General features: G+C 41.2%; 1 protein-coding gene across 3 annotated transcripts in view; it reads left to right on the top strand.

The window, feature by feature from the left end:
• Positions 1-251: 251 nt before the first annotated feature.
• The window catches only part of LOC110099293 (starch synthase 3, chloroplastic/amyloplastic), a 59,083-nt gene continuing 47,028 nt past the window's right edge, over positions 252-12,306 (top strand). For 2 of the 3 annotated variants that reach the window (XM_020826391.2, XM_020826393.2), the window contains exons 1-4: positions 252-501; positions 6,383-6,443; positions 6,518-6,670; positions 6,772-7,941. In XM_020826391.2, coding sequence (XP_020682050.1) covers positions 403-501; positions 6,383-6,443; positions 6,518-6,670; positions 6,772-7,941 — 1,483 coding nt within the window. In that variant the 5' untranslated portion in view covers positions 252-402. The remainder of the gene's footprint in view (positions 502-6,382; positions 6,444-6,517; positions 6,671-6,771; positions 7,942-12,306) is intronic. The other variant, XM_020826390.2, reaches the window with a different exon arrangement.

Below are 12,306 nucleotides of genomic sequence, written 5' to 3'. Positions count from 1 at the left end.
CTATTTGTCTATTGATAAAATAATAATTTCTTATAACTCACAATCATTACATTGTTATATTAGTATAGGATAACACCCAATAATAATAATAATAATAATAATAATAAAAAGCATGCCAACCTATTATCCTATAAATATCAATCAGTCCATAACCAAGGTGTCAACTTAACTTTTACACGTAAGCGGATCCCATGAGAACCCTAGCAACTGATAATAATTTCTCTTGTCATTACATTAAAAGAACTCAATGCTTTACCATCGCTCTCTGGAGCTGTTTTCCTCCGGACTCAAACGACAAACCCTTCAAATCACCATTTGTCTGTAATCTCTGCTTGCCGTGGCAGAACCTTATCACAGAGAAGCGAGTTTTGGTGCTTCGGTTCAGCTCATCAAGAAGTGGAAATGGAGATGGCGCTTCAGCTTCAACGGCCACTTGGTTGCATAGGACCGATCATGGACTCCTCCCGTGTGAGGATCAGCCGGAACATTGGGGTCTTGAATGTATGGCGTCTTCCCCTCTCACGAGCTTACAATTTAGTTGTTGTCGATGATTTCGGTTTCACTCTTTGAGTTCAGCGGGTTTGCGCGGTGGCTTGTTTTTGTTCAAGAGTTCAATTTTATTATTGATTTGGTTTTTCCACTGGATCACTAATGATTTACTGAGTGGTGTTATTACCTAATAGTTTTACTAAGAAACTCAGTTCTAGTATGTAGATGCTGGATTAAGTTGGTCGATTTGGGTGCTTTTGTCCTTGAGCGTTTTTTTAAGGGGTGTCAGCTGACTTAGTGGATAAAGAGCTTGTGAATTGTTGTGAAGATCGATCTTAAGATTAAATCACTTTTACATTAAAACTGTTCTTCAGCACTCAAACTTTTTCAGATTTTTTTTTTTCAGTAGAGAATTTTGGTTCAGTTGAAGACCTAAAAAGATTTGATTAAAAAGTATTAAAAATCACTCTTTTTATTAGATTTAAGAAAAAATTGACTCTTAATTGACAAGAACTGCTCCACTAACAGCAGCTTATCCAGTGAACGTTCCCTGCCCATCGAACGTTCCCAGAACTGGTCCACTACCGCCGCCTGTGCTACTCTGCATAATACAGTTTAGGGACTTTTCTGTAATTCCATTCTCTGTTTATCTTCTCTATTTATATGCAAACACTGTAACCAACTCTTGCTATGAAAATACGATGAACATTCCATGTCTAGCTAAGGCTCCGTCTTCCTCATTGTCTGTGTGTGAGTTGGTTTCACTGCAGGTTATGTTTGAGCTATTTCTTCATGGTATCAGAGCAAACAGCTTAACAGCACCATTCTGATGGTCTACTCATCCGTCTCAGCACCATCCACCCCTCAAACCACACCGCAAGTGTCTTCTCCACCACCGGTCATCAATCCAGATGTCACCATTCCTACCGCCCTTAAATTTCTAGTGTCCAATATCAAAAATGTTATACCCATACAACTTCTTCCGGACAACTACACCACATGGCGCTCAGCCGTTTACAAACTGTTTGCTGCTAATATTTTCGCCGGCTATATCGACGGAACTCTTCTCTGCCCTCCAAAACATCTATTATCCCCCTCAGGACAGCTAACACTCAATCCCCAGTTCTCTGCCTGGACACTTGTTGACCAAAACCTTTCGGTTGCCTTATTCTCAACTAGGGATGTAAGTGAGCCGGCTCGAACTCGACTCGTTAACGAGCTCGCGAGCCGAGCTTATCGAGCTTCGAGCTCGAGCTCGAATGCTTAACGAGCTCGAGTTCAAGCTCAGCCTGACTCGACTCGAAAGCTTATCAAGCTACTCTATATAATTATATATATATTATATTTATAATATTAATTATATATATAATAATACCCATCACATGCGTTGGTAATTCTCAAACGAGCTCGATCTCGAGCTCGAGCTTTTCAAACGAGCTCGAGCTTTCGAGTCGAGCTCGAGCTTGATATTTTCTAAACGAGTCGAGCTCGAGCCTACTAATCGAGCTCGATCTCGAGCTCGAGCTCGAGCTCGAGCTCATTAAGGACTAAACGAGCCAGGCTTGATAAGGCAAATACTCGACTCAACTCGACTCGTTTACACCCCTATTCTCAACAATTTCTCCTTCTATACTACCGTATATACTCAACCTTGATACCTGCCATGCCATTTGGCAAACGCTTGAGCGCCGGTTCTTCTCTACAAACCGATCCAGAGTGATCCAACTCAAAAATGAGTTACACTCGGTCTCTATGCACAACAAGACAATGTCTGACTATCTAGCCTCTGTCAAATCTCTGGTTGACAATATTTCTGCCGCCGGTGGCTCCGTCGATTCTGAAGACGTTATCTTCTACATTTTAAACGACCTCCCATCAAGTTACTAGTCATTCAAGACATCCATTCGGACGAAACTCTCTCCGATCCGCCTAGATGATTTTTACGCTTTGCTCTCCAGCAAAGAAGTCATCAAGCTACTGATGCCATCAAGGATCTTGCGCTCCATTATGGTAGCTCCCAATCAGATCCTCAACTTGCTCTTGTCTCCAGTCGTGGCCGTGGCCGTGGCCGAGGTCGTGCCGCCTACAATCGGGGACATGGTCGCTACCTTTAGTCTAACAATTTCAGTACCACAGCCCGACCACCTCGTCTCTCCGTCGACTGCCAAATTTGTGGAAAAAGAGGTCAGTCGGCTGTGCATTGCTGGCATCGGGGGAATTTCAACTACGTACCGCAGCAGTCCCCCTCCAATGTAGCTCTCGTCGTCGACTCTGATACCTCTCCATGGTATCTGGACAGTGGAGCCACCGCCCACTTAACACCCGATCTATAGTCTCTTCACAATGCAGCCCCTTACTCCGGCAATGATCAAGTGCAGGTTGGAAATGACAGTTCCCTTCCCATAGTTCATTCCGGCAAAGGTCTTCTTACAACCCCTATTCGTAAGCTTCAGCTAAACCCCCTCCTTCACGTTCCTCATCTTACCCACAAACTTTTATCTATTTCCAAACTCATCAGAGATAACAATTGCTCTGTAATCTTTAACAAGTTTGGTTTCTCTGTTAAGGATCCGACGACCAGTCAAGTTCTTCTCCAAGGCCCCTATCATAAGGGTCTATATCCGCTACTCCCTGCTGATCACAAACTTACTCTTATTGCTCCTTCAGGCTCGCCCGTAGCTCCCTCCTCTGCACTTCTCTGGCACCGACGCCTCGGTCATCCGAATTTCAGAACACTGTCTATGCTATCCAAACAACTATCTTCCTTTTCTGTCTCTAATGTATTTTGTAATGCGTGTGCTGTAGCTAAAAGCCACCAACTACCTTTCTCTATCTCTAACAATGTATCCAAGTTTCCATTACAATTAATACATGCCGATGTCTGGGGACCTTCCCGGGTACTTTCTCGTGATGGTTTCCGTTATTATCTTATTCTTGTTGTCGACTTCTCACGTTATACTTGTATTTTCCCTCTACAACATAAATCTGATGTCTCAGCTAAAATTATAAGCTTCAAACCTTTAATTGAGAAACATCTCAATTGTCCCATTCGAACTTTAAGAACAGATGGCGGTGGCGAATTCCTTAACAACACCCTTCGTTCTTACCTTTCTGCTCACGGTATTCTTCATCAATACACATGTCCACATATCCCCCAACAAAATGGCATTGCAGAAAGAAAACATCGTTATCTCATTGACACCGTCCGAACTCTCCTCGTCGAAGCTCAGCTACCACTAATATTCTGGCTTGACGCTCTTCTCATGCGCTTTACTTAATCAATCGTTTACCCTCCACAACCACCTCCTCAATTTCCCCATATCAACGTCTCTATAAAAAACCACCCTCCTACGATCATCTCCGCTCTTTTGGCTGTCGATGCTACCCTTGGCTGCGACCCTATACACCTCACAAATTAGCTCCTCGTTCTATTCCCTGCATATTTCTCGGATATGACACAACTCAAAAAGGCTACAAATGCTTTAATCCTCTTACTGACAAACTCATCATTTCTCGTAATGTTATTTTCACTGAATCTCTATTTCCCTACTCTTCCGATTTCCCGTCTGCCACACCTGCTACTTCTCAACCCAAAATACCTCTCCATTCCTCTGTTCTCCCTATTCGTGCTCCACCGTCCACAACAAATGACCAATTTTCACTACAAGTCTTCCAAGTGTCATACCTTCCTCTCCTCACAATTCCAATTCTGTCACTCACCTAACAGCCAATTCTTCCTCCAGTTCTTCAGCCCCTCCTCCTCCACCAGGTCATTCTATGGTCACTCGTTCCAAAACAGGTTCTCTCAAGCCTCGCATTCTTTTGAACCTCAATCACACTATCCAAATTACTCCTACATGCTTTACTACAGCAAATAAAATTCAAGCCTGGCGAAATGCCATGTCGGATGAATTTCGGACACTTCAAGCTCAAGGGACTTGGTCACTTGTACCCCCTCCAACCAATCAACAAGTTATTGGATGTAAATGGATTTACAAGCTCAAACGGCTCTCCGACGGCACAATTGCTCGTCACAAAGCACGTCTCGTTGCCCAAGGTTTTAAACAAGAGTATGAGATTGATTATCACGAGACCTTTAGTCCCGTCATCAAATTCCAAACTATTCAGATTTTTCTAATTGTTGCCTTGCACCACACTTGGCCGGTCTATTAACTTGATGTGGTAAACGCCTTTTTACATGGCAAGCTCTCCGACACAATTTATATGCATCAACCTCCGGGTTTTCAAGATAAAGTGCATCCCAACCATGTGTGTCATCTCCATAAGGCCATCTATGGCCTAAAGCAAGCTCCAAGACTTTGGTTTGCCACTCTAACATCGTATCTTCTTACGCATGATTTTCAAGTCAGCTCTGCCGACACTTCTTTTCTGCTTCTTCACAAAAACCACATCACTATCTATTTATTAATTTATGTTGATGATATCCTAGTTACCGACAACGATAGTCAGTTTATTTCTTCCCTCATAGAAAAACTGCAGCTCACTTTTCATACCCGCAATCTCGGTTTACTATCCAGATTTCTTGGCATGGACATAATCCGGTCGCCTACAGGATTTCACTTATCCCAAAAGGCATATATACTAGTCTTCTTCACATTGCAGGAATGACCGGCTGAAAACCCATTTCCACTCCATTGCCAGCAAAACTACCCACAAAACCTCACCTCCAAGAACAGTTCAATCAACCTGTTCTTTTTCGACAATTAGCCGGCTCATTACAATACTTGTCTAACACTCATCCTGACATAACATTTGCAGTTAACAAACTCTGTCAATATATGCATCAACCAACCTTAGCACATTATCAGCTTTTAAAGCGTCTTCTCCGCTATCTTCATGGCACTGTTGATCATGGCCTGTTTCTTCCAAAAACTGGCTTACAACTTTCGGCTTACTCCGACTCAGATTGGGCTGGCGACACTATTGACCGAAAATCAACCACCGGTTTTTGTGTTCTACTTGGCAATGCTCACATTAATTGGTCGGTTAAAAAGCAGTCTACTGTTGCTCGATCTTCTACTGAAGCCGAATACCGGTCTCTTGCGGCCACTGCCACTGATCTAATATGGATCAGACGCCTATGCCATGACTTCTCCATTTCCTTAGCTACTACTCCGGTGTATTGTGATAACATCTCAGCAATGTCTATAGCTTGTAATCCGATCTTCCATGCCCGTACGAAGCACATCGAGATTGATTACCACTTCGTTCGTGATTGCATTCAGACTCAGAGCATCGCTGTCCATCATGTTTCCACGACCGATCAACTCGCCGATATCTTCACCAAGTCATTACCAGCTCAAAGGTCGCATCTACTACTTGACAAGCTGATGATCGTCCCGCCCATCAGCTTGAGGGACGGTGACAAGAACTGCTCCACTACCGCCGCCTGTGCTACTCTGCATAATACAGTTTAGGGACTTTTCTGTAATTCCATTCTCTGTTTATCTTCTCTATTTATATGCAAACACTGTAACCAACTCTTGCTATGAAAATACGATGAACATTCCATGTCTAGCTAAGTCTCCGTCTTCCTCATTGTCTGTGTGTGAGTTGGTTTCACTGCAGGTTATGTTTGAGCTGTTTCTTCATTAATAGGACCCGATAGAGAAAATGATTCATTTTTCCGACCCCACGCAGTGGGATGATGACTTGTTGTAGCAGAGAATTTAGGTTCACTATTATGCTTGCGTGAAGCTCTACAAAGAGAATCAGATTGAATGGAGTTTTTTTACTATATTTTAATACTTTAAATTCTAACAAAATGTTCAGGTTTGGTATATTTCTGGTTCAATCAATGATGTATACTATAGTTTGTGGATATGTTCTCTTCTAATTGGTGCCTGATTTTTTTAGTTTCTTTTGGTTTCAGTCACTAGAAAGCAATGATCTTACAATAGTAAGGACCATGACGCCCCCGAGAGCAAGTTCTGGCAAGTTATTCTTTTGTGATGGCGTTTTTCTTTTTTATAGTCATATTTCTGTTTCTAAACTGAATTCATTTCAGACTACTCAAAAAGACGTCCTAGAAAAAGTGCAATTCCCAAGAATAATGCTTCTGCTCCTAAGGGTTTTGTACCTAGACCTCAGGTTGGAAGAAGCAGTCAGAAGAAAGATCGTGATCCTGAAGAGGGGGAGCAATCTGGCAGTTCTCACTCTAGTAAGAACTTTTCTTTCACTAGTCAGTTCTCTGAAGTAATTGTTGATAGAAAAGCAGAAAGTAGTCGTTTTCATTCTATATCAATCTATCTGGCAATGTAGTGAAAAGCAGAACCAAGTTATTGGAAGAAGGTGAAAAGAGTGGCCATGAGGATGCTGATGTTGAACTTGTAGAGGAACTATACAGCAATGAGGATGAGAGAGATGAAATAGGTACAATGATGGTGGAAGAAACAATTGTTTATGATGAAGAATTTGAGAAAGGAAGGATGAGAAGTGATGAGAGTTTGAAGCTGGGCAAATTGTCGCAATTTTCAGGTAATTCACTGCTCCATGCATCAAAAATGAAGGGTCACATAGAAAAATTAGTAATTACAGAAAACAAAGCAGCTGTAGGAGCAGCCATGGTTGGGAATGATGTGAGTATAGGGCAGCATGAGGGAAAAAGTGAACTTCGTGATGAATTATTGGCTAAAATAAGGATCGAGATGGAAGCTCATGCTCTTCGAAAATTGTTAGAGGAACTTGCTGAGGAAAATTTTGCCAGCGGGAACAAGTTCTTTGTTTTCCCTAAAATCATCAAAGCTGATCAAGTGATTGAAGTTTTCTTTAATCGTAGTTTATCACCTTTGGTGAATGGACACGATGTTTTCATAAAGGGTGCCTTTAATGACTGGAGATGGAAGGATTTCACTGTTAAAATGATTAGAAGTGATTTTCATGGGGACTGGTGGTCTTGCCAGATTTATATTCCTAAAGAGGCTTACAAAATAGATTTTGTGTTCTTCAACAGTGAGAACGTGTATGACAATAATAACCAGAAGGATTTTTCTGAACCTGTTAAAGGTGAAATGGATGAATATGCATTTGAAGATTTATTGCTTGAAGAGCAGCAGATAAAACTTGGAAAACTTGCCGCTGAGCAAGCTGAGAAGGAAAGTCATGCTGAAGAGCAGCACCGTAGGGGAGTAGAACAAGCAGCCATGGAAGCTTACAGAGCACAGGCTAAATTGGAGGCCGAGAAAAAGAGGGAAGCTTTTCAAAAAGTGATACCATTGGCTGTGGAGTCTGTTGATGATTTATGGCATATAGAGCATGCTTTATTCAAGGGAGAGAACTGGTTTCGATTATATTATAACCGAAGTTCTCGTCCACTGGAACATTCTTCAAATATTTGGATTCATGGTGGTTACAACAACTGGATAGAGGGCGTGTCAATTGTTGAAAGGCTTAACAAATTTGACAAAAATGGTGACTGGTGGTATGCAGATGGTATGCGCAAAATTATCTTAATTTTTTTTTTCTTTTCGTTTGGATTTTATTAACCAATAAAGTTTCTTGTGACTTTGATTTTGTTTTTATATTTGTTTTTTTTATAATGTTTGATTTTTCATACTTCATGCATGTTGACCTCTATTTCAACTCTATCAAAGTTTGCCTAAGGCTCAAGCCTGCTAATTAGATATGCATTCTCAAAAGGTGGCCCATATTGTTGTCACGGAGAGTGATTGTGATATGTTAGGAAACACTTGTATATTTCAAGTAAATCCTATCAATTCCAGAAAAATAAGCGGGAAAACTCTTCCAAACTCCAAAAGAAAACAAGAAAAGCAATAATTTTATTGCAAAAATCAAGTAGAACGAAAGAAAACTACAAGATACAAGTGATCCTCTATTCGAGAGGAGGATCGATCTCTCCCAAATCTCTAGACGGCCGCTAGAACCCAAAGGAAAACCTAAATCTAGGAGATCTCAAATTTCAGCCAAATTCCAGATGCCCTAACCCTAGGAAAACAAAGTATTTAATGCATACAAATCAAAAGGAAATCCCTAAACAGTCTCAACATTCAAATTCCCTCCTAAACTTTCTAAAAAATCCTTCCTAAATTAGCCCGGTTAGCGCACTGCAGAGTGATCAGCATACAGGAGAGGCGGACGTCACCGCCTCGGTTTCGCCTGGGTCGGTCTTGTAAGGACCGGTTCGATGGGCCGGTCTAATAATACTCCCCTCCCAAAGATCCACCTTATCCGTAAGGTGGAAAGACGACACCATCCATTCATTCTTCATCAAAACGGTAAGAACCTGAAGAGTTTGGTCCTTACACATGTGCCTCGACATATACCTCTCATCACATCTAAAACAGAGTCCCTTCGTCCTCTTTTCTTGTAATTCTGTCCCTGTGAGATTCTTGAAGTTTTCCCAGGCCTTCCTCCTTCAGTCTTTTCCTTCAAAGTCCCCTGAAGAGTATCCGGTGTTGGCTCCTTAGATTTCAATAAGGCGGTGGTCATCCGATACGAGCCTTCTGAGCTGCTGCCTCCCGTCTCTCCCTCCAGGTGCCTCTGATCTTCTACCAATTGAGCTAGCTCTATAGCCTCTCCCAAGTTATGAGGCCTCATTACGCTAACCGATGCTTGAATCTTTGGTGTCAATCCCTTCATGAAGTTTTCCTCTAGCACTGTCTCAGAAAGACTGTCTAATTGGCTAGCAAGGTACTCGTTCTACCAAACAATCTTTGAACTCTCTCCAATTATGTATGGGTCGTCACATGTCCCTCCACTGATACCAAGACTAAGCATTCCCATCTAAACATAAGCCCGCCAACGTCAGTCTCTCCTCCTCTGTCAGCCCATTGACAGCGAAATATCTTTCTACCTTATAGATCCATCCGCGTGCATCCTCCCCCTCAAAGATTGGCATCTTAAGATTCCTCACCCTCGGGTCACACCCGTTTCCCTTAAATCTTCCATAACCTCCCATTCCTCGAAGCGGAGGTGCTCCCCAATTGTCACGATCTTCCCTCTGGTGATCATACCCAAACCATTCATCAAAATCCTCTCTTTTTCTTTCAAAATCAGCACCCGGTGATCGAAATCATCCCCTCTCCTTACCAATTCAGCACCCTTTTTGCGTAACCAATGCTTATCTCCTCCCTAACAAGTGGTTCTAGAGGTGGCATTCCGTCTTCTCCCTCCAGGATCTCCACTTTTAGATCTTCCCTTCCCTTAGACGTGTTAGGGTTCCCATCTGTTCCATGGTCGCCGGTAGTTTCTTTTGCTTCCGATGTCACCGGTTTGGTTTTGGCTTCAAGCAGTTTTTTCAACTTGTCTTCCACCACAACGAACTTTTCCTCTATCATTTCATTGACGGATGAAATCTGACTTTGAAAATCAGTAATCTTTTTCTCAAAATCTGCTTTGAGTTTCCCAAGTTCTCTCTCCAAAACTTCCACTTTCCTTCCGGCCATTGGTTCCCTAAAAATCGACGTGCTATGATGCTAATTTAATAGGAAACACTTGTAGTTTTAAAGTAAATCCTATCATATTCAGAAAAATCAATAGGAAAACTCTTCCAAACTCCAAAAGAAAACAAGAAAAACAATAATTTTATTGCAAAAATCAAGTATAAAGGTATAAAACAACAAGATACAAGTGATCCTCTATTCTAGAGGAGGATCGATCTATCCCAAATCTCTAGACGCTGCTAGAGCCCAAAGGAAAACCTAAATCTAGGAGATCTCAAATTTCAGCTAAATTCCAGATGCCCTAACCCAAGGAAAATATAGTATTTAATGCATACAAATAAAAAAGAAATCCCTAAACTGTCCCTACATTCAAATTCCCTCCTAAACTTTCTCAAAAATCCTTCCTAAATCTGCCCGGTTGGCACTTGTGGTGCGATAGGTGTACAGGAGAGGCAGACGTCTCCGCCTCGATTCCGCTTGGGTCGGTCCGATGGACCGGTCTAACATAAGCATTGTATGTGCCAAAAACCTCTCAAGTGTGAATGAAAATCATCCTAAAATGAAGCCCCAAGTACCATGAAATGCCCAAGCCCTATGTGGTGATGCATTGTCAAAAAATTCAAAATATGAAAGGTGAACTAATTCCACACCATCATATTGCATAGACATAAATTTTAAATCAAATAAAATGAGATGATTTTTGCTATGTGGGCCATGGACGATGACATTAGGATTAGTTCCACACCGCCAAGGGGAATGCCATTATAATTAATTTTTGAATTCCTCAAAATTAGAATCCTTAATGGATAGGGAGGTGTTTTGTAGAATTTTTGATTTGTGCCTCTTATAGGAATTCAACTATAGCAAGGCAATGCTTTTATTTTTCATCTTTTGCCTCAATCTTGTTGATTGTAGGCTTGTATGGGTTCACATTTTTCCCCTCTATTTAGGTGATACCAAATAGTTACCATCCATATAGACATTTTTCCCTTGTATTATTATCATGCTGTTATTGTGCAACTGTTATCACTCACCTTGCTTATTCTCAATGACTCTTTCCCTTCAAGTTCAACTTGTTATTTTCAATGGAAACATCAAATTGTGAGTGCAAAAGTTCAGGCATTTGGAAGTTCATAAATGTTTAGAGAAGTGAGTGAGATACTTTGAATAAGGAGAGTAAGTGAGAGAAAATAGGAAAAATAGGAGACTTTTTAGTTTTGAGTTATCAATTTATGCGACCAATGTTCATTATAGAGGGGGCAGAAATCTTATGTCTTAGAGAATGGTCTACAGATTTCAGTGATGTGGGAAGTAAAATTTGAAGATCTTCTTACTATTTCCCTTTGCCCCATTTTTCTAACATTCCAAGTTGGAATTAAGATTGTTTCATCCATCATCCTTTGAACCGTTAAAACCTTTAAAATCTTGGCATTTCCATTTGACAATTATGGAATGAATATTTATGCCTTTATGATGGATGATCATCTTTCCTTCGACTTGATTCTAATATTAAATAACTCGTCAGTTAACTTTGATCAAGAGTTATTCTTCATGAAATGCCGACTAGTGGATCCAGTTCCTTGGAGTTGAACTTTTGACCCCAGAGTGTATGTAATTCTAGCAGATTCTAACCATCAATACAATCATATTTTTTAGGACAGTGAATTTGAACTTCTTTTGGCATATCGTCAACAGCTGGTACCCTGATTTTTGACGCCCATTATGGGGCTCATGTGCAATCTTAATTCTTTCTTGATAAGTGGGCATTCAAAGTCCCCACAGCCTGCATTTTGTTTTAACCCGATCTTGTGGAATTTGGTCTCATTCACAGTTGACGGAGCGTGACTTTTGAAAGCTGCAAGAAATCACTGGTTAGTATTCATAAACAGAGAAAACAGAGAAATGGATTAAGAGCTCTTTTCATTTCATCATCTGTTTGTTCCTATGAACAGTGCCGTATATGTAGGGAGAAACTCTAATAGAAAGTGTAAAAGGGCAGAGCCGTTTCTGTGACTGTCAGAGGTAGCCATGTGCTCCACTTCCGTGAGTAAGTGTGGTATGATGACTGTCAGGGCATGATAACAGCCTCCCTCAAGCTGATGGTGCCGGAGAAACCATAAGCTCGGTACGTAGATTCGTAAAACGAAGACGAGGAAGTGCCTTAGTGAATATATCAACGAGTTGATCCTGGGAACTAATGTGATGGACATTGATAGTAGCTGACTTAATGCAGTCCCGTATGAAATGATAGTCCACCTCGATGTGTTTCGTTCTTGCATGAAACACAGGATTATGTGCAAGTGCGATGGTTGAAACACTATCGCAATAGAGAGATGTAGGTGCTGAATTTGGAATTTGAAAATCAACAAGAAGTTGCCGAATCCAAATGATATCA

This window comes from Dendrobium catenatum, unplaced genomic scaffold (assembly GCF_001605985.2).
Source record: "Dendrobium catenatum unplaced genomic scaffold, ASM160598v2 fragScaff_scaffold_1539, whole genome shotgun sequence".
Taxonomy (NCBI): Eukaryota; Viridiplantae; Streptophyta; class Magnoliopsida; order Asparagales; family Orchidaceae; genus Dendrobium; species Dendrobium catenatum.
Note: the sequence above shows the minus strand (reverse complement) of the source record. Positions and strands in the feature narration are given on the sequence as shown.